At 35.8% G+C, this 23,318-nt stretch overlaps 1 protein-coding gene across 2 annotated transcripts in view; it reads right to left on the bottom strand.

The window, feature by feature from the left end:
• Positions 1-23,318, bottom strand: part of MON2 (MON2 homolog, regulator of endosome-to-Golgi trafficking) — a 123,927-nt gene that overhangs the window by 71,855 nt on the left and 28,754 nt on the right. For both annotated transcript variants that reach the window (XM_029205050.1, XM_029205051.1), the window contains exons 6-11: positions 22,037-22,134; positions 20,803-20,928; positions 16,369-16,563; positions 5,532-5,656; positions 5,006-5,142; positions 4,063-4,216 (exon numbers count right to left, since the gene is read on the bottom strand). In XM_029205050.1, the coding sequence (XP_029060883.1) occupies positions 4,063-4,216; positions 5,006-5,142; positions 5,532-5,656; positions 16,369-16,563; positions 20,803-20,928; positions 22,037-22,134 (835 nt within the window). The remainder of the gene's footprint in view (positions 1-4,062; positions 4,217-5,005; positions 5,143-5,531; positions 5,657-16,368; positions 16,564-20,802; positions 20,929-22,036; positions 22,135-23,318) is intronic.

Below are 23,318 nucleotides of genomic sequence, written 5' to 3'. Positions count from 1 at the left end.
AAAATCTTCCAACAAACAACAGTCCAGGACCAGATGGCTTCACAGGTGAATTCTATCAAACATTTAGAGAAAAGCTAACATCTATCCTTCTCAAATACTTCTAAAATATAGCAGAGGGAAGAACACTCCCAAACTCATTCTACAAGGCCACCATCACCCTGATACCAAAACCAGACAGAGATGTCACAAAGAAAGAAAACTACACGCCAATATCACTGATGAACATAGATGCAAAAATCCTCAACAAAATACTAGCAAGCAGAATTCAACAGCACATTAAAAGGATCATACACCATGATCAAGTGGGGTTTAACCCAGGAATGCAAGGATTCTTCAGTATACGCAAATCAATCAATGTGATACACCATATTAACAAATTGAAGGAGAAAAACCATATGATCATCTCAATAGATGCAGAGAAAGCTTTCGACAAAATTCAACACCCATTTATGATAAAAACTCTCCAGAAAATAGGCATAAAGGGAACTTTCCTCAACAGAATAAAGGCCATATATGACAAGCCCACAGCCAACATCGCCCTCAATGGTGAAAAACTGAAACCATTTCCACTAAGATCAGGAACAAGACAAGGTTGCCCACTCTCACCACTATGATTCAACATTGTTTTGGAAGTTTGAGCCACAGCAATCAGAGAAGAAAAAGAAAGAAAAGGAATCCAAATTAGAAAGAAGTAAAACTGCCACTGTTTGCAGATGACATGATACTATACATAGAGAATCCTAAAGATGCTACCAGAAAACTACTAGAGCTAATCAATGAATTTGGTAAAGTAGCAGGATTCAAAATTAATGCATAGAAATCTCTTGCACTCCTATACACTAATGATGAAAAATGTGAAAGCGAAATTAAGGAAACACTCCCATTTACCACTGCAACAAAACGAATAAAATACGTAGGAATAAACCTACCTAAGGAGATAAAAGTCCTGTATGCAGAAAACTATAAGACACTGATGAAAGAAATTAAAGACGATACAAACAGACGGAGAGACATACCATGTTCTTGGATTGGAAGAATCAACATTGTGAAAATGACTCTACTACCCAAAGCAATCTACAGATTCAGTGCAATCCCTATCAAACTACCACTGGCATTTTTCACAGAACTAGAACAAAAAATTTCACAATTTGTATGGAAACACAAAAGACCCCAAATAGCCAAAGCAATCTTGAGAAAGAAAAACAGAGCTGGAGGAATCAGGCTCCCTGACTTCAGACTATACTACAAAGCTACAGTAATCAAGACAGTATGGTACAAAAACAGAAATACAGATCAATGGAACAGGATAGAAAGCCCAGAGATAAACCCACGCACATATGGTCACCTTATTTTTGATAAAGGAGGCAAGAATATACAATGGGGAAAAGACAGCCTCTTCAATAAGTGGTGCTGGGAAAACTGGACAACTACATGTAAAAGAATGAAATTAGAACACTGCCTAACACCATATACAGAAATATGCAAAAATATTTGCAAAAATATTTGCAAATGAAGCAACTGACAAAGGATGAATCTCATGCAGCTCAATATCAAAAAAACAAACTACCCAATCCAAAAATGGGCAGAAGATCTAAACAGACATCTCTCCAAAGAAGACATACAGATTGCCAACAAACACATGAAAGGATGCTCAACATCACTAATCATTAGAGAAATGCAAATCAAAACTACAATGAGGTAGCAGCTCACACCAGTCAGAATGGCCATCATCAAAAAATCTACAAACAATAAAGGCTGGAGAGGGTGTGGAGAAAAGGGAACCCTCGTGCACTGTTGGTGGGAATGTAAATTGATACACTATGGAAAACAGTATGGAGGTTCCTTAGAAAACTAAAAATAGAACTACCATACGATACAGCAATCCCACTACTGGGCATATACGCTGAGAAAACCATAATTAGAGTCATGCACCACAATGTTCATTGCAGCACTATTTACAATAGCTAGGACATGGAAGCAACCTAAATGTCCATCAACAGATGAATGGATAAAGAAGATGTGGCACATATATACAATGGAATATTACTCAGCCATAAAAAGAAATGAAATTGAGTTATTTGTAGTGAGGTGGATGGACCTAGAGTCTGTCATACAGAGTGAAGTAAGTCAGAAAGAGAAAAACAAATACCATATGCTAACACATATACATGGAATCTAAAAAAAAAGTTCTGAAGAACCTAGGGGCAGGACAGGAATAAAAATGCAGACGTAGAGAATGGACTTGAGGACACGGGGTGGGGGAAGGGTAAGCTGGGACAAAGTGAGAGAGTGGTATGGAGTTATATATACTACCAATGTAAAATAGATAGCTAGTGGGAAGCAGCCACATAGCACAGGGAGATCAACTTGGTGCTTTGTGACCACCTAAAGGGGTGGGATAGGGAGGGTAGGAGGGAGACCCAAGAGGGAAGAGATATGGGGATATATGTATACATATAGCTGATTCACCTTGTTATACAGCAGAAATTAACAAAACATTGTAAAGCAATTATACTTCAATAAAGATGTTAAAAAAATAATAATTATGTCTTTGCTCACTCTTATTTCCTCAGATATATCCTTTCTGTTCCTATCTTCACTGTGATCACTCTCTACACCCTTATAACTTGCTTTTTCTTCAAACAGTGAACCATTACCCAACGTGATACTACATGTTTATTTGCATCTTTATTGACTATCTCACTCACTAAAATGTAAGGTCCACAAGAGCAGCGATTTTGTTTTGTGTTGGGATTGTTTCAATTTAAAAAATGAGGTGGGGTAATGAATGAGATAATTATTAATGTCTCCTTCAGTGCTAGAAATCTGATTCTTTTATAACTTGATACTGTAGTATACTCAATTATTAGCCTTTGTAGCAAGGCAAAGCCTATATGAGACAGTAACTTCAATCTTTTAAGTGACTAAGAATAACAATATTTCGGTCCTCCATGACTCTTTACTTTTATAATTTTAGGCAAAATAAAAAGCTGCACAGTAAAATATCATTGTGATGATACAATGCAGGCTGACATATCATACAAATTCATGATTTAAACTAGTCAGAGATTCTGCTTCACAGTTTAAGTCTTGATTTACTGTCACTGGAACAGTGTTTTAATTATGCATATCAATTACTCAAAATATATTAGTTAACTGCCTCACAACTGTGGCAATGTTAAACACACGTAGTATTGGTTGCTTTATCTCTGTAAGCACTACAGTTCACTAAGACTTACTTAAGAAAAATCAACAATACACTGTTGAATATGTAGTTGTTAAACTGAAATGTCTAATGACAAATTTTTGTTTTGTTTGTTTGTTTGCAGTACGCAGGCCTCTCACTGCTGTGGCCTCTCCCATTGCGGAACACAGGCTCTGGACGCACAGGCTCAGCAGCCATGGCTCACGGGCCCAGCCGCTCTGCGGCATGTGGGATCTTCCCGGACTGGGGCACGAACCCATGTCCCCTGCATCGGCAGGCGGACTCTCAACCACTGCGCCATCAGGGAAGCCCCATAATGACAAATTTTTAAATAACACATGTGGAATCCATTAAACACTTTAATTAATTAAACTAAAAGTTCCATGTGTTAAACCCTAAAAATGTGATCAGCCAAACACCTAACTATTCACATACAGAATCCTGAAAGGTAGATATGTCACTACTCCCATTTTATAGTTGAGTACATTGAGATTTTTAAATAGGTAAACTAATTTGCTGAAGGTAACTCAGTATCAGAAGACCTAAGTCCACAAGGCCTGAAATCAAGCCACATACTTAAATCAAAAAGCCATACAGAACAAGTGGATAGGCCCTTGGGTAAAGAAATCACATTCTGTTTTGTTATGCTGTTAATAGTCCTCAAGTAGTACAAAAGAAAACAAACAAAATCCAGTCCTAGATAAAATTCTCAAAATATAACAAAAGAAAATTAGTTCTTAAATATGTTAGAAATAGTAGGTCTAAAATTTTAAATATAATGCAGAGAGTAACATTTTACTATAAAATATAAACCCCAACAATAACATTCCTTACAAAATAATGCTACTACTACTTACTAGGTTGCTTTAGCACTGCCTTGTACTGTTACAGTCAGAATAGGTATCCAAGTTCCCCTATATTCAAATGCTGGTAGCAAGGTAACACCTCCACCAATCCCCAACATTCCTGAGTTAGCTGGTGCCGAGACAGGGCCACCTGAATTATTGTTTCCTGTTAGATAAGGGAAAGCAAGCAAAGACACCAATTTACTACTTAATTACAAATCCATAATATTCAAACACTTGGTCAATTTTTAAAAATTATGCTATAGGAATGGATACTGCACAAATAAATGAAATTTACCAATCCTATTTTGGCTATTAGAGAGTCTCCCTGTTTCCCCAAAACACCATTTCCTTCTTTATATTAAAGGTACTAATGAGTAAAAATACTAACAAACTATGTAACATACCTTTTGTTAAATCACTTTTTATCAGGGGTGGGATTAAAGGACAAAAGAAACTACTAATCAGAAAGTTAAAAATGGAAGAGAAAGAAGTTAAAGGGAACAAGAAGCTATACACTGATTTCCAAACTTAAATCACATTCACCTGTTTTGTTAAAAGAATGACAAACAGACCTCCTTAGTTACTACCTTAGTAGTAACCACACTCTTTAAAGAGAGGCACCAAATGAAGATTCTTCTAAAATGAAAATTAGCATCTAAACTTTTGTTCTTATGTGATGAAAGGAACTAAAAGTATATCAGAGAAGAAAATATATTCTGGAAAGAAACCCAGTTACCTCAGTGAAATCAAATTATTCTTTAAGTGTAAATCTTTATATTTATATATAAAACTTAAAATACTATAAAGAAATATAATAAATTATAAAATAAATGTATATGTTTAGGTAACCTCAATTTCTCTAGTCACAGGATTTCTGTAAATATCCTCTCAGAATACTGAATATTGTAAATTATGGCAGAATATAAAAACCAAAATATGACTAAGCCTTTACCAGCTTGGTTTGTCGTAGCAGGATTTCCAGTCGGAGGGACAAGAAACAAGGACTGGATAAAAGATCCCAGTGCGTTCACAATATCACGAAAAACCTTGGTAGAATGCTGTTTCATATCATAGGACTGACAAAATGACCTGTAAAATAATTTTAAATGTTTTTGGAGAAAATATTTGATTAAAAATTTTTAACTTTTTTTAATAGCAAGTAATGTTGATAAATCAGTCTCAATGCTATACTTAAAACTTCTTCCGCACACCTGAGTGATTTTACTAACTCTGGACAAAGGTTCAGAATGAGGTCCGTGTTCTAAAAAAATTATCTTGGCCATATTAACTCAGTAAATTCAATTGATGGCAATCCCTAACCACACTTTTTGCCCACACATACACCCCTCCATATACATACAATACACAATTTTCTTTGTTTAGAAATTATTATTATTTGAAATAAATATTTAAGCTCTTCCTGTTAGCGTAAATATTAACCTATCCATTTAACAAAGTACTGCTGAGTAAAGTTTTACCTCAATAGCTGAGGCTGCACACAGAGTCTGTGTATTGATTCCACTGCAACAGCTCGTAGCCACTGTGGTTTATCTCCATCCAGAAATTTCACCAGAAGTGACAGAAATATTTCACATTCAGTTACCTAAAAAATACAACATTTTTAATAATATTTCTTTAAATCTAAGAATTATAAATTATACTCTTATTCTTACTCCTACGGACAAACCAATAAAATCTTTTAATTTTAAATAAATTATGATCCTTAATGGGGAGTAGAGAAAAAGAAAAGAAGGGAAAAGTAGTTATATATGGAAAAGATAACAGTAAAAATAATCAGTGTCTCTCTAAATATATCATCAAAAACTCACACTAATGATCTTCTAACATGGTTAATCTTTTATACCTATTCTTTAGAAAGCACTATGCACCATCATGCCATCCTCATTCCTGGAAAGCAGCATGTATCATGTACACTCATGTACCCTTCATTAATATCACAACACTTTTTCCATATGTTCTTATGCTGCTTCAGAAACAAAGAGGCAATAAGCCAAAGAATGTTTGGCATATATTTTCTAGTAGGAAAGCAAGAAGGAACCTGTAGCAGTTGACAGGTGTAAGATATATAAAGTACTGAGAACAAGGCTTGGTACATAGTTTTGCATTATTAACTATTAGTTATTACCTTTGGTATTAATATAAGCCATCTCCTTTGCAAGCTCTTTATAAATAAATAACATTTAAAGCATATTCTTGACATTATTCATTAAATGTCTGATAACTGAACGAATGAACAAAGGAAAAGTCACCAGTTTATTCAAAGGTTGTTTCTGTTACATATTTGTTGAGGACACAGCAGGACCTCTGGGAGGTAAGAATTAACCTGACATTGTGATCGCTAGGCCAAACTAAATCATACTTCCACACCAAGGACAGCAGGTTATTGGACGTTTTAGCTGGGGGTGCTCCAAAATGAGTGAGCATAATGCGAGGCAAGGAATTATGAGAACAGAGGAGCCCTCAGGATCTTAGCCCAAAGTCTCAGCAGTTGGTATTTTCTAATGCCTTTTAGGTAGGTGCTTAAAAATAGGACATAATTATAAGGATAAAGTAGGAGTGATAACTAAAAATAGTTTCATCCTTAGACTGCTATGACTGGGTAAGTCATAAGGCAGAGCTTTGTCACTGTCCTAAACTTGATATGGTTGAAAAGCACTAGGTCAGAATCACATGGCTCAGCTTCTTTATCCATCAACTTTGTAGATGACAACAAGCTAGGTAATCTTCTTATAAATAAAGGATAAAAGTACCTGCACCTTCCTGAGAACTCAAATGAGAAAAATATGAGTAAAAAAATCCCCTAAACATGACAAAGTGACATGCAAGTGCACAGTGCTTACTATTTTTTATAAATAAAATTACCCCTTTTAGTAAAGAACTGAAAAGGAGAGAATCATGCTAGTGACTCACTGGGCAACAGTTTTATCTACTGAAGAGTTTTAACATGAGTAGGTCCTTCAAAATGTGTACTATCTGCTTTAGAGTAAAAGTAGAATTTAAAATGGTGACAGAATTGAAGCTCACTGGTTAGGTTTTCAAGCCAGAAAAAAAAGGCTCTCAGAAACATCAAGTACATCACAGCCAAAGGAATTATTAATGTTATAAAACTTGCCTTTAAGAGTTTCATTTCCTCTCCTATGAAAAAGTGACTACAGTACAAATCAAACAATCACTCAATTTTATACAACAGCCACTAAAATCTTGTGATTTGGGTAAAAGAGAGAGCCTCTCTCCTGGGGTCTGGAGCTTTGCTCTTGCTTCTTCCCTCCTTGCCAAGTGTGAAACTCTGATCAGAGAACTAGTGTCTGAGGACAATGAATTGTCCTCAAGGGTATCTAGCAATGGAAGGTGCCTATTGTGAATCTAAGTTAAGCCTTTCCTCCAAGAGGCTGCACTCATATGAAACAGGTATCTATGGTCCAAGTCCAACTCTTGTGGTACAAAAGTACTCCGTGAACACCATTATACTAGCATGAAGGGTGATGAATGTTTCTGAATTCCTATAGTCCTTTGGTACCAAATAATAGTCAAGAGACAACTGATGTTTAAGATGAATCAAAGCCATCCTGGTGGAAATTTTCATCGAAATACCACATAGATGTCTGATAAGGTATAATGTACATAAGATAACTGTTTGCTTAGGAGACAATGAAGAAAGTCTTGTAGAATATTTAAATGCAGGAGTCTATTTCTCAGGAGCTGTTTAGTGCTAACAACCTTATAGCTAGTGGATTTGTCAGTGATAAGATTCTTTGTGAGAGAAATATATGTAAAGATGTGGAAAATTAAGTTGCACAAGTCAATTTAGCCCATTCATTCCTTTTTAAAAGCAGTAAGTCAAAGGCAGAAGAGAGATATGCTAGCCACTTACAACTAAGTTTAGTAAACTCCTTAAAGATATGTTCCTAAAAAGGACATCTGGGCATGGAGCCTAAGTGTATCAGAGAGCAGAAGAGCACCTAGCTCAGATGACAGAACGTGGAAAGAATATAGTGTACTACCTATATTATATCTGTACCTGAATGACTGGAGCATTCTAATTTCTTCTAATCACTCTCTATATATTAACAGAAGATTAGTTATCTTCTCCGCCCTGAGTTACTTGATAGAATAAGAGATAAGCTGGTGAATACTGGGGAAGAACACTGACTCTCCAGTGCAGTGGTTCCCAGTGTGGTCCCTCAGACCATTTCAGTACATCTGTAACATCACACTATTTTTGTAATAAGACTAAGATATTACTTGCCATTTTTAAAGTATTGACATTTGTACTGATGATTCAAAACAATGGTGGGTAAAACAGCTGGTGCTTTAGCAAGAATCAAGGCAGTAGCACTGAACTGTACTAGTGTCATTGTATTCTTCACCATCACACACAATTAAGAAAAGTAAAAGGGTCTATTTCACCTAAGGACCACAATCACAATGAACAAAAATAAAATAACAAATAAAATACAATTATTGATTTTATTAAAGCTGACCCATATGTGCATGTCTTTGTAATTTTCTGTGTGACAAAACAGGAAGTACACATGAAGTACTTTTGCTGTGTATCAAAGTACAATGGTTGTCTGAAGGAAAGGCACAGCTGGGAACTGAACTAATCACTTTTTTTCTTCTATGAGAACCATTTTAACTAAAAGAGTATATGGCAAACTATGACTATTTAGACTTGTGTATATTGCAGATATTTTCTCAAAAATTAACCAAGTAAGCCTGTCACTTTTGGGGAAACAATGGACAGTATTTATTGTCAATGATAAGATTCAAGCTTTCAAACAAAAATTAGAATTTTGGAAAACTTATATCTGCCGTTGTGACCTTGACAGCTTTTTAAAAACAAAAGACTCTTCTGATAAATGGTTGCTGATATTAACATGTGTGATTTTTGGTACTGTATAAGGTATTAACATTTGGAACATTTGCTCAACCATAATAAATGATGCATGGGTAAAGGATACAATTGAAGCATCAGATGAATCAATGAATTTTAACGTAACAGAGTATAAAAATGTCATTACCATGGTTTCATATTCTACACCTTTAAGAAAGAGTCACTGGTTCAGTTTGGTATAAGATCAAAGAAGAATATATACTATTACCTGAAAATGCCATTAAAATAATTCTGCGTTTTCTAACTACATATCATTGTGAGGACAGATTTTCTTCATATGCTTTGACCGAAACAACGTATCACAAAATAATGAAAATAGAAGAAGGTATGAGAATCCAGCTATCTTCTATTAAGCCAGACATTAAAGAAATTTGCAAAAAATATAAAACAATGTGTTTTTTTCTTTGGAAAATATAGGTATCTTTCATGAAAATAAATTTTTCTGTTAACATGTAATGGATTTTAGTATCATCTCAGATTAATTTTTAATACGGTAAATAATATTAGAAATAATCCACATAAATGAAAGCTCCTCAATAATTTTAAAGCGTATAAAGGGGTCCTACAACCGAAAAGTGTAAGAAGTACTACTCTAGTATGTCCTTTAAGATGTATCATTTCCAGGTTTAAATATAGAAAACACAAGAGAAATAAGAGAGATGCATTCCACATCAATCACGTATCTCACCCCACAACAACCACACTTCTAACTTTTGCCCTTGGGAAACTAGAATGTTTGAACTGTTCCATCCTAATGAGTCAAGTCTCCATGTAACAAATTATAACACTAGGAATTAATGCCATATCTGAAGAATTCATCTTTGCAGCACAGTCCTAGAGCTGCCTTTTTATGAAGGTAAGTTTCACCAGTTGGTCATCACGCCCAATTGATAAGTGAAGAATAGAAGCAGGCTTTTCTCTTCCTTCAAACAGCAACATTCAATCTTTACTGTAGCTGGCTGTGCTTTTATCTCTCCCCATTCTGTCCCCCCAAATCGAGGAGACTAAGATCAAAATATAGAGAATGGTAGAGGAGCAGTACAGGAAACGTGGCACTGGCAGCCTTGGAGAGAGGAAGAAATGAGAACTAAGAAAACAGTGAAGAATAAAATGCAGTGGGGTTAAGAGTGTGGGTTTTGGGGGTGTAAAAGAATTACTTAACATCGCAGCTCTGCAGCTTATAAACTTTTTGATCTCAGGCAAACTACATACATATCCTGAACCTCATTTTTTCAGCTGTAAAACAGAAATACGAAGGCCTACTTTATAGGGTTGTAGTAAAGTCTAAATGAATGAATGTAAAGCACTTGTTAGTATCCAGAATATATGCACTCAATATCAGCAATTTCATCTAAAACTGAAATTACTAAAGAATAAGATTTCTGTAGCTATGAAAAAGTCACTGGATGAACCGCTAGATAACAGAAGTGGTGAACAGAAACCAAATGCCTTAGTCTGCTTGAGCTGCCATAACAAAATACCATAGACTGGGTGGCTTAGAAAACAGAAATTTATTTCTCACAGTTCTAGAGGCTGGAAGTCTGAGATCGGGGTGGCAGCATGGTTGGGTTCTGGTGAGGGCTCTTTTTCTGGCTTGCAGGCGGCTGCCTTACTACTGTGTTGTCACATGGCAGACAGAGAGAGAGAGCATGCTCTCCAGTATCTCTTTGTATAAGGTCACTAATTCTATCATGGGGGCCCTACCTTCATGACCTCGTCTAACCTAATTATCTCCCAAAGATCTCATCTCCAAATACTGTCACAGTGGGGGGGGTAAGGGCTTCAACATATAAATTTTGAAGGGATACAATTCAGCACCAAGTATTATAAAAATAAAAGATAATTAAGTTGGTAATTCTTGATTTGGGAACAGAAACAAAATGTGAATTCTGCATTTGCCGTGGTGAAGATGTAAGCATGCTGCATTATTGTGGAGAACAGAAAAAAGATGGGGTTCTCCATTTCTGATTAGTGGATATGAAAAGGAAAAGGAGAAATGTCTTCTCTTTCTATAGCCTTATGTTAATTTAACTAGTTAAACATATATTTTAAAGAGGGAAGAGAGGGAAGCCCTCCCAAGACAACTCTGATAATACTTAGGGAATAAATAGTGAAGTGATATATATTCGGCCTAGTCACAGGTAATAAACTCTCTCGGTTTTTGTTCATCTGGGAAAGACTTCATTTTGAAGGAAAGTTTTGATTAGTATTCTTGATTGACAGTTTTTTCTTTCAGTACTTTGAATATATCACCCCATTCCCTTCTGGCTGGCAAGGTTTCTGCTGAGAAGTCTGCTGAAAATCTTATGAACACTCCCTTGCACATGAAGAATCACTCTTCTTTTTCTGCTTTAAAGATATTTTGTCTGTGACTTTTGACAGCTTGATTATAATGTGTCTTGGCTTGGGTCTCTTGAATTAATCCCAGTTGGAATTCTTTGAGCTTCATGAATTTGTATGTCCATTTCCTTCTTCAAATTTGGGGAGTTTCAGCCGTTACTTCTTCAAATAAGCTCTCTGCCCCCTTCCCTCCCCATCTAAGACTCCCATAATGCATTGTGAAATAATAAGAAATATATATGTTGGTCTCCACCCCTGATTTTAGGAGAGCTCCTAAAACCCTTGTAAATAGGAGTGGCTAGGAGCGTCCTTTGTTCTAAGAATTGACTTCTGACCCCAGTTCCTGACACATATCTCCTAAAACCCTTGTAATTTCCTGAATGATAGGAGCATCTGACACAGAGCTCCTAAATCCCTTGGAACTTTGTAGGTAACAGGAGTATCTTTTGTTCTAATGAGGCAACTCTCAATGGACTCTGGGATAGGGGTTAGTTACCAGAAAGAGCAAACCATGATTAGAATCTTGGTACTTTCAGCCCCACCCTCCATTCTCTGGAGTGGGAAGAGGGGTGGAAATTGAGTTAATAATCAATCATGCCTACATGATGAAACCTCCCTAAAAATCGCCAAAATATGGAGTTTGGGGAACATCCAGGTTAGTGAACGCATTTACATGACAGAAGGGTGGTATACCCCAGCTTCACAGGGACAGAAGCTCCTGCTCTCAGGACCCTTCCAGAATTCACCCTATGTATCTCTTTATCTGCCTGTTCATTGATATCCTTTAAAATATCCTTGCTAAGAAATTGGCAGAAGTAAGTAAAATGTTTTCCTGGGTTCTGTGAGCCACTTTATCAAGTTATTGAACCCCAAGAAGGGGTCGTGAGAACCTCCAATTTGTAGCCAAGTTAGACAGAAGTTGTTGGTAACCTGGGGATCCACTACTTGGGACTGGCATCTAAAACAGGGGACAGTCTCGCGGACTGATCCCTTAACCTATGCGGCCTGTGCTAACTCTGGTAGATGTCAGAATTTAATCAAAATGTAAGACACCTGGCTGTCAGAGAACTGGTCAGTGTGGGAAAAATATACACGTTTGGTTACAGAGGTATTGTGAGTGTGAAAGTAAAATACAGTGAGTTCTTCCTAGACATGCATATACTGGTCTACTTGAGGTGTCCCATAGGGTCTCTTCATTCTTTTTTCTTTTTGCTCCTCTGACTTGATAATTTCAAATAACCTGTCTTCAACTTTGCTGATTCTTCCTTCTGCTTGATCCAGTCTGTGGTCTATTTCCTCTAGTGAATTTTTTCAATTCAGTTATTGTATTCTTCAGCTTCAGAATTTGTTTGGTTCTTTTTTATAGTTTCTCTTTGTTGATATTCTCATTTTGTTCATATACCATTTTCCTGACTAGTTGTCTGTGTTCTCTTTTAGCTCTCTGAGCATCTTTGTGATGGTTATTTTGAATTCTTTGTTGGGTAACTCACTTATCTCCGTTTCTTTAGGGACAATTTCTGGAGGTTTATTTTGCTCCTTTGGTTAGGCCATGTTTTCCTGTTTATTTGTATGTCTTCTTATTTTCTGTTGAAATCTGGGCATTTGAAAAAACAGCTAACTCTTTTAGTCTTTATGGACTGGCTTTGTACAGGGAAAGATCTCTACCAATCAGCCCAGCTAGAGATTTTGGGGTCCTCTCAAACCTTTTCTGTCAATGTGTCCTCTCTGGGCTTATGTGTGTAATTTCCCAGCTAAAGACATTTGCCGATTTCTACTCAGGAGCTCTCCCTGGTGTCTGTATGTAGTACTGCAGTCTGTGGTGCTGTATCAAGTCAAGGTATTGGTGCTTCCCCTGGTGTCTGTCTGTGTTACTATAATCTCCCTGGTGCTGTGGCAAGCCACAGGGCTTGACTTTGATCTCAGCAGGCCCCCAGGCACCCAAGTATGTTGCTGCCTTTCTTTTAAGTGTCCAAGAGTCAGCTGAGACAAAAATCAGTCCCTTGGGCAGTACCCCCAAAAGTCAGGACACTGGTTGCATATTTCACCCTTCTTTTCCACCTGAAGGAGAAGCCATAAGTTGGGAATTTCCCTTGATCATACCATGCTGTGCTGTGCCAGGAGTGGGATGAGGTACAGCGGGTAAGTGCAATGGGTTTTCCTACCCACTCTAATGAACCTTTTCTTGGCCTTGGACTTGCCTGGGGTGCTGTAATTTCTAAGCTGGTTTCTAAAGTTCTCACAAGGGCAATCTGTTCTGTATATTGTTAAGTTGGTGTCTCCATGAGGGGTAGAGTGCCTGGAGCTTCCTATTCTATCATCTTGTCACTCTGCTGTACATTTTTTTTAAAGTTTCTTTGTGGATAGAAACAGACTATAAATAAACACAATACAGGAAATATAACAACTGACAGGTAAAAACTTTCCATCTTTAGAGAAACTAATCTACCTTTCTTAAAAAAGAACTTTAAAAGACTCTTAAACCCTTGGCACCAAGCCCTGATAGTTTACAGTTCCCTAAATAGCAACACATTCTTTTTTTTTTAATTTAACTTTGTTTTTCTTATATAGCAGGTTCTTATAAGTTATCTATTTTATACATATTAGTGTATATACGTCAAACCCAATCTCCCAATTCATCCCACCACCATCACCCCCCTCCCCACTTTCCCCCCTTGTTCTCCATACGTTTGTTCTCTACGTTTGTGTCACCATCTCTGCCTTGCAAACTGGTTCATCTGTACCATTTTTCTAGATTCCACATATGTGCATTAATATACGATATCTGTTTTTCTCTTTCTGACTTACTTCACTCTGTATGACAATCTCTAGGTCCATCCACACCTCTACAAATGACCCAATTTTGTTCCTTTTTATGGCTGAGTAATATTCCATTGCATACATGTACCACATCTTCTTTATCCATTTGTCTGTGGATGGGCATTTAGGTTGCTTCCATCACCTGGCTACTGTAAATAGTGCTGCAATGAACACTGGGGTGCATGTGTCTTTTTGAATTATGGTTTTCTCTGGGTATATGCCTAGTAGTGGGATTGCTGGGTCATATGGTAATTCTATTTTTAGATTTTTTAAGGAACCTCCATACTGTTCTCCATAGTGGCTGTATCAATTTACATTCCCACCAACAGTGCAAGAGGGTTCCCTTTTCTCCACACCCTCTCCAGCATTTGTTGTTTATAGATTTTCTGAGGATGCCCATTCTAACCGGTGTGAGGTAATACCTCATTGTAGTCTTGATTTGCATTTCTCTAATAATTAGTGGTGTTGAGCACCTTTTCTTGTGCCTCGTGGCCATGTGTATGTCTTCTTTGGAGAAATGTCTATTTAGGTCTTCTGCCCATTTTTGGATTGGGTTGTTTTTTTAATATTGAGCTGCATGAGCTGTTTATATATATTGGAGATTAATCCTTTGTCTGTTGACTTGTTTGCAAATATTTACTCCCATTCTGAGGTTGTCTTTTTGTCTTCTTTATAGTTTCCTTTGCTGTGTAAAAGCTTTTAAGTTTCATTAGGTCCCATTTGTTTATTTTTGTTTTTATTTTCATTACTCTAGGAGGTAGGTCAAAAAAGATCTTGCTGTGATTTACGTCAAAGAGTGTTCTTTCTATGTTTTCCCCTAAGAGCTTTATAGTGTCCAGTCTTACATTTAGGTCTTTAATCCATTTGGAGTTTATTACTGTGTATGGTGTTAGGGAGTGTTGTAATTTCATTTTTAGCAACACATTCTGAAATGACTTGATTTCCTACAGTATTGCCAAACAATGTATTAAATATATTATAGATATACCTCACGTGGCCAGAAATAATTATAACTACAGTGCTTATAAAGACTAGTTCTAAATGCATTTTACATAAATGGACTTGGAATAGGAAAAGAACATCTATGACAAGTATAACATAAATATGGAAAAAACCTTTTTTTAAAAATAGTCTCCACAGAATTTAGTATAAACTACCTATACAGTCTAATAGTTTGTTATGTTGTTGGTTATTGCTAACATGTAAGATTGACTTTTCATAGATGATCTATAACCAATTTTTTTTTTTTTTTTTTGCAGTACAGGGGCCTCTCACTGTTGTGGCCTCTCCCGTTGCGGAGCACAGGCTCCGGACGCACAGGCTCCGCGGCCATGGCTCACGGGCCTAGCTACTCCGTGGCATGTGGGATCTTCCCGGACCGGGGCATGAACCCACGTCCCCTGTGTCGGCAGGCAGACTCTCAACCACTGCACTACCAGGGAAGCCCTCTTTTTTTTTTTTTTAATTCTTTTTTCTTGTGATGAGAACTTTTTTTTTAATTAATTAATTTATTTATTTATTTTTGGTTGTGTTGGGTCTTCAGTTCTGTGCGAGGGCTTTCTCTAGTTGTGGCAAGCAGGGGCCACTCTTCATCGCGGTGCACGGGCCTCTCATTATCACGGCCTCTCTTGTTGCGGAGCACAGGCTCGAGGCACGCAGGCTCAGTAGTTGCAGCTCACGGGCCTAGTTGCTCCGCAGCATGTGGGATCTTCCCAGACCAGGGCTCGAACCCGTGTCCCCCACATTGGCAGGCAGATTCTCAACCACTGCACCACCAGGGAAGCCCTAACCAACTACTTTTGTTAATTAAAATTAAGGTAAAATGCTGAATTTGACTTAACATAAAATTAAAAAGAAACATACCATCATATACCATTTTCTCTGAAAAATATTTAAGAATCAATCATCACATTGAAAGAATTATGATCTGGAATATCACAACATACCCTGCATCCAAAAATTTATGCAAAATAGATACAATATTAGACTGAAAGTAAAAATTGATTTCTTATGCTAGAATTCACCAAATCTGATAATAGGCCATGACTCTTCTTTACATACATTAAAAATGCCACATAAACATAAGAAAGGGAAGAATGAACTTTTGAGTACCTAAGAGAATACCTATAGGTGCTCAAAAAAAAAAGTTTGCTTAACTGAAGTGAAAAAGCTAAATACATCATCTTCTCAGAAGAGACTTCATGCGATTACACACACAAACACATATAAAAATTAGCACTTACCAAAAGACTGTAAAATTGCTTAATCAGAACAGATACTACTCTCAGCAAACGCATGCAGATAGGAAAATATGGTTTTTCAACTGGTGCTGGAGAAGATGAAGTGCTGGAACCTTGTCTGAACTTTATATTTGGAGAAAAGAGCTTTATCACAAGAGGACATACCCTTTCTTTGAGGAGGAAACTAAATTCCTGATGCTATTTGCAAAGATTAAAAAAAAAAAAGAAAAAAAAGAAGAATTAACTTAGTTTGTACTTAATGCTTATAAAACAGTCTCACAATTAATAATAATCTTTAATAATCAGTATGAATAATTTAGCTTTATTATAAGTTTATACAGTTTATTATTTTACCATTTTACACACAATTCTGAAATTAGTATTGTTCTTTGAGAATATAACATCAAACAATATTTCAAGAAGTTTTAAAAAGAATCTAAGTTGAACATTTAATAATTTTGGAATTAAAATGATGTTTATTACTAGGAATTTTAATTTTAGTAGGACACTAGCAATTAAAAACATAAAGAACAAAAGAAAGAAAATACATTACACAAATTCAAACAGATAAAGCATTTAAATAGGCAGCTTACAAAAAATCTGATTAATAAAGTATAATAAATTATATAATTCAGATTTTATTTTGCAAAGATAATTCTATTCATGCATAGAAGATTTACTAATTAATATTTTGTTCTACTTAGATTGCTTGAACAGAACACAAAAAGCTGATTAAAAACACAATGACAAAAAAGCATAATTATTTTAAAGTCTGGGAATCTTGCAAAGAATTCTTAAATTTTACTTAGAATTATGGCATATTATGCAGAAAAGCTCCCTTAACCTATTAATGCCTTAACTATATTAGCCAAAAGTAGTCCCATTATACTGACAATACAAAGTCCAGTCTACATTTAATGTCTAACCTCAAATATATATTATTCTGTTGTTTTAAGCATCTCAATTTCATTGAAGCTGCAAACAAAGAAACAATAATAAAAATCTACCAATCTAATCCTTTAATCTTACCAAAAAAATGAAAAATAAGGCATAGAGCAGTTTATTTGTTCAGAATCACAAAATTTGTAAAATGTATTTTTTAAAAAAAATCAGGTTCATTCAAGGAAAAAAATCAGCTTTACTAGAGAAAAAAAAAGAAAGAAAACACAGATAAATAAAAAATAAAAGCTTTGCTTCATCTCACCTCCCAGAGATAAGTTAGTGAGTCATCATTGTTGACTCCAAATATATATCCTTCTAGTCTTTTATATCCATTTTTTTAAACATCTTTATTGGAGTATAATTGCTTTTATATCCATTTTAATGTACTTTTAATTCTTCCCCCCAAAAAATGGGATCTTAAGAGTAAAGTGATTTGAAATTCTAATCTCAAATCTACAGTAGTTTCACTGACAAAATGAAAAGCATAGTTAAGTCCGTTTTCATACTTTATTAAATAACCTTAGGTATTGGTTAATTCATAAATATTACAGACAACTCTGAAAAGTTTTATCTATTCACTTTTCCCCCTCACTATTCAACTAGCTGCAACTGGGTTTCCTCCACAACCCCCATCAACCACTCCATCTCCACTGAAACTATTCTCATTATACTCATGATCACTGTGGACAAACACTGCCCTTTCAGTCTTACCAAATTTCTTTGAAGCACCTGACATAACTGATTACTTGGTTCATCTTGAAGCTTTCTCTGCTTTTGTCTTTTATTATGCCACAGTCTCTCAGATACATTCCTACATTTCTGGCCCCCATGTTCTTAGTCTCTTTTGTATGCTCATCCTCTCATGCCCAACCATTTAACAATGAGGTTCCTCAGAGCTCCAGAATATCAGGTCCTCACTTCCATATGTTATCGCCATAGGTGATCTCATTCACTCCCATATCTTCAATTAGCAACTATATGCCAGTGAAGTTTAAATTTATAACTTTAGCCCAAAACCTTACTTCTGAGCTCAAGATGCATAAATTAAACTACCATTTTGTGTACACTCAGGTGTCTCAAAATGAGTAAGTTCAAAACTGAATAAACTATCCTTTCTAGCAAAAGTTCTGCCCATAGAGTATTCCACCTTAGTAGCAAGCAACACACTGCTCAAGCCAGAAAGCCAAAAGTCATCTTTGATTAATAAGTATAATTAGTCCTATAACTCACTGATTTTATTTTGAAGAAGGTAAAAGACTGCTTTTTTTACTCACATTTCAATGATTTATTCAGCATTTACTTGCTGACTGTTTAATATGTACCAAGCACTGTGCTAGGTAAAGGAATTCAAGGTTAAGTTCGATTTTGTCCCTGCCCTTATAAAGCTTATTTTCTAAAAGAGAAGACAGATCCTTTCTTAGAGCCACTGCTCTGGAATATTCTTTTCCTATACTACCTATTTCCCCCAACTAACTACTCTTTATCTTTCAGGTGAAAGTTTCATAGCCTTCATTCATCACCAACTCTCCACCAGGTTTGGTACCTATGATACTCATTTCCATAGCACTTTTTATACTTTTCCCTCACAGCACTCATCATGGCTTATCATTCAGTTAATGTTTTTCTTCCAATTAGATTGGTAAGTGCCGTAAGGGCAGGAATTTTATCTGTCTTATTTAAATTCTGTATTCTTGGCACTGAACACATGGACTAGCATATTGTAAGGGATTGGTAAATTTTGATTGGATGAGTGAACAATGAGTGAATGAAAGCAAATATTTCTCTCTTGAAGAAAACTTTGTAGGTGTAAATTTTAGGATCTTACACAGAATAATTCTTTTTTCTCCTCTGCATTATAGCAGGAAGAATAAAGTAGAATAAATTTATTATGGGTACAATAAATCTGGAAACATTTTTTCAAATCCTTTCCTACAAAATTAAAAAACATAATCCAAACTATAGACATTTCAAATTCAAATTCATTGTCTATGGCCATACCACCCTGAACGCACCCGATCTCATCAAATTCAAATTCATTTACAAATTCATTCACTCATTCATTTAAATATTTACTGAACACCTGTCATATGCCAGGCACCACTATAGGCACCTATACAACAGTGAACTAAGTCCCTGCCTCATAGAGCTTACTTTCCTGTAGGGGAAGTGAGATCAACTAATGTACAAATACATATGTCAGGAGGAAATAAGTGATACAAAGAAAAATAACAAGGAGTAAGAAAGACAAGGGTGCTGCCATGAAAAACAGCCGCCATTTTACACAGTGGTGAGGAAAGTTTATCTGGTAGGTTGACCATTGAGTAAAGACCTCAAAAGAGTAAGAGAACAAGCCATATGGGAGAAAAGCATTCCGGGTTCAGGAAGCAGGAAGTACAAAGGCCTAGGAGCAGGAGTCCACCTGGGTCATTTAGGAACAACAAGAATGACAGTGTGGCTAGAGGGTGAGGGCACTTACAAACTATGAAACCTTAGACAAATTATTTAACCCTCTTAAAGTCTTAGCTTCCTCCTGTGTAAAGTAGGAATAACTGGTACTTCTCAGGCATTTGTGCAGCTTAAAGAGAGTATGATATATAAGGAATTTAGCAAAGTCACAGCATGGAGTAGGCAGTCCAAAGTGGTAGCTGTTACAGCTATCAGTTTATACAAGACGATTAGTCAAGTTGTAGCTAAACTTATCCTATACTAATACAAGCAAGGGAATCATCAGTTAATATTATTATCATTGAAAGCACTGAACAGTTGTCTAACACGGACCAAAAATTATGAACCATGTAGTAAAAGTTTCAGTCCCAACTCTTGGGCTAAAGGACCTTCTACTTTTTTCTCATTTGATTCACACATTTTTAGGTAAAAGCAAGGATAAAACAGATGACTTAGGGAGGGGCAGCATGGTAGGGAAAGGAGCTAGAGTAGTAGTTAAAAGTTCTAAGTTTTTGTTCAAGATGTGCTAATAACTAAAGAACCCCATGTAAATCACTGAATCACTTTTGGACTTTAGCTTCTTACAAGTAAAATGAAAAGTTTGAATTCTTTCTCACTTTTTCCCCTATTAACCTTCTGTTTTGAAATATTCTGTATAGCACATTAAATTTATTAAGCATTGACGACTTCTTTTTTCCATTTAAATTATGTTAAAGCACAAAGCTGCATATAAACAAGTAAAAAAATTAGTGACAATTTTTTAAGGCTTTTAAATATTATAAAAATAGCTCACGTACCACATTCCTCTGTACACCCTTAGATTGGGAAATGCTTGACTAGACACTCTAGGAATTCCTTCTAATGTTAAAATTTCAAACTGCTTGGGCACAACAAAAATTAAGATATCAGCAAATTATTATATGTCTAAAGTCTAAGGTTATAATTTTTTGCATTTTTTAATGTGGGGGAAAAATACATGTTACTCTCTTGAAAAGTATCTGTGAAAAAATTAAAGATTAATTTTGTTGCAAGATACTACAAATGGCTTACTTGTAAAAAGACTTGTGGAAAATCATTCAAGACTGACTCAAGTAATTCGAGGCCAAATGTTCGGGTCATTTCTGTCATGCCTACTAGCCAGTAAGGGGCATCAGCATTAACCAACTGACAAAGGTCCTGGGAAAATAAATCAAACAATGAATAAAAAATAAAATATTTCACATGCTGGAATGAAATGTCCTTTCATTTTATAGTTCACAAAAATTTTTTTAAAGTATCCCTTCTTAAATAATAGGTTTTACTCCTTAGAAACTAAGTACTGGTAATTCAAATTTTGATTAATTGTATAGTTGATTAGGTAAGTAAACTAAATATATAGAGTGCACAGATAAGTGGTTATTCTAACATGGTTTTAATGAAAAACCACTTAACCCTTTAACCAAAATTAATAGAATTTTCAGTGCAGGTTAATCTTATTTTATTCACGACAAGTAATGTAAAAATCAGGTATTTGCATATCAAATTACATTAGGTAGAACAGAAATTTAGTACTTTAATTTTCCTATTAAAGGAAGTATTTTATATGACTAGTCATCCCTAATATATCTAGTTCAGGGTTTAATTCATTTTATTTCCTTAAAGTGAAACATAACATTTCATCATGTTAATTAGCTATAGATGCTCTTTAATGTTTTAGAATTTTTTTTAAATACAGGTATCACGGGCTTTTCAAAAGTTTGCTTTACCACTTAGCTTTTACAGAAGACCTACGTTAGCACCTGTTTTCTCTAACCAGAAGAAATCTGAAGAGGATTTTCATTTTTACAGAAAAAAAAAAAAAAAAAAAGGCAAAAGTGAAAATCGTGTCAGCACTTGCTTTGCAGCGAGCCCATAGTAGAGGCAGCACACACCCCAGGCAGCAAGAGTGGTACCGCCAAGCTCTTTCCCCGGGAACTACACTCAGCATCTCGGCATCAAGCTGCCATAGCTTTGAACTGTGTCTGTGAGCATCTGTGCTTTATCTCGATCTATTTTGTGCATTCGTTAGGTAATTGTGTACTAAGGTAATTGCTTTTTCACTTTAGGCCATTTTGGCTTATGAAAGGTTTCACAGAAATGTGCTACTGTCAGATAGTGGGGGTAACCTGTACCTCTTTGACACTATAAAATTGGACAATTTAAAAAAATGACGCTTAAAAAATTGAATCAGATACAAAATTGCAAAATCAAAAATTCACACAAAACTATACTGTATAATAAAAATTATTCTTATCAACTGAAATACCTGGAAAAGCATATATGCATCTTTAGCACAAGGTTTGAGGGTACTGACAGATCTTCTGTTACTATTTCCTTGGACTAGTACTGGTTGTTCTACAACATCTGCAATCAAAATTAGAGGGGTTTTAGGAGTTCATAATGACCATTAATGAATCATATATACTGTCTAAAAGGTATCCTTAAAATAAATACTTATTTATAGAATTATAAACTTTAATAATAACTTCAGAACCATGCCTCCAAAATGGGAAGAAAAATTGGGAATCCCATTTTTATACAAAATGCCATAAAAATCACTCTTCACTATCTTACATTCATTTTAATAAACTTAGTATCTTTACACATACATTTGATTTTCTCAGTACCCCTTTCTCCAGTCTCTTTATTTCATGGATTTAAAATCCACATGATCTTTGAATGTACCATTAAATATCAAACATATAAATATTTATCACATGGTTAATTTCTCTATCATCTCTCCATCTTCAAAAGAATTAACTGCTTGATCTGCCACAAGTACTATGTCAGTCACAGGTACTGACTAGCTAAGAGTTAACTAGAATGGGGCTTCCCAATTTCTTTGAATACTAAGAAGGTATCATTCCCTGTAAGCTATGACAGCCTGTTTTGAATAAATGTTGACTCAATGACTACTTGAAAAGAAAGAGGTTCTAAGTATTTTCTACCTTATTAGAAAGTATTAAATGAGATATTAGTCTTTAGAGACACACAGGCAAAACTACCAATCCAGAACTTATATTGAGATTATGAATATACAAGACATTCAAACTGGAGAACTGCCCTGTTTTATCCCTTAAGTTTAATTCCTTAATATTCCAAACTGCTAGAATTCCACCTGCATTTCCCCTAGGAAAAGTGAGACAAAAGTCAGTGGGAATATCCTAATAAACCAACAGACTAAATGTCTGAAACTGAATGTGAAAAATCTGACCAATGGTTAATTTCAGGAAAAGTGAAGCAATTATTAGAGTAGGCACCATTATCATTACTTACTAGTATTGCCGTTTTTTACCAGTATTACCAAAAAAACACCAAATGATATGAAAGATTGCTAATATCAAGAGTTTAAGGGGAGGGCTTCCCTGGTGGCGCAGTGGTTGAGAGTCTGCCTGCCGATGCAGGGGACACGGGTTCGTGCCCCGGTCCGGGAGGATCCCACATGCCACGGAGCGGCTGGGCCCGTGGGCCATGGCCGCTGAGCCTGCGCGTCCGGAGCCTGTGCTCCGCAACGGGAGAGGCCGCGGCAGTGAGAGGCCCGCGTACCG

Source organism: Monodon monoceros, unplaced genomic scaffold, assembly GCF_005190385.1.
Source record: "Monodon monoceros isolate NGI ecotype Baffin Bay Population unplaced genomic scaffold, NGI_Narwhal_1 Super_Scaffold_6, whole genome shotgun sequence".
In the NCBI taxonomy this organism is placed as follows: domain Eukaryota; kingdom Metazoa; phylum Chordata; class Mammalia; order Artiodactyla; family Monodontidae; genus Monodon; species Monodon monoceros.
This window is presented reverse-complemented; position numbering and strand designations above follow the sequence as displayed.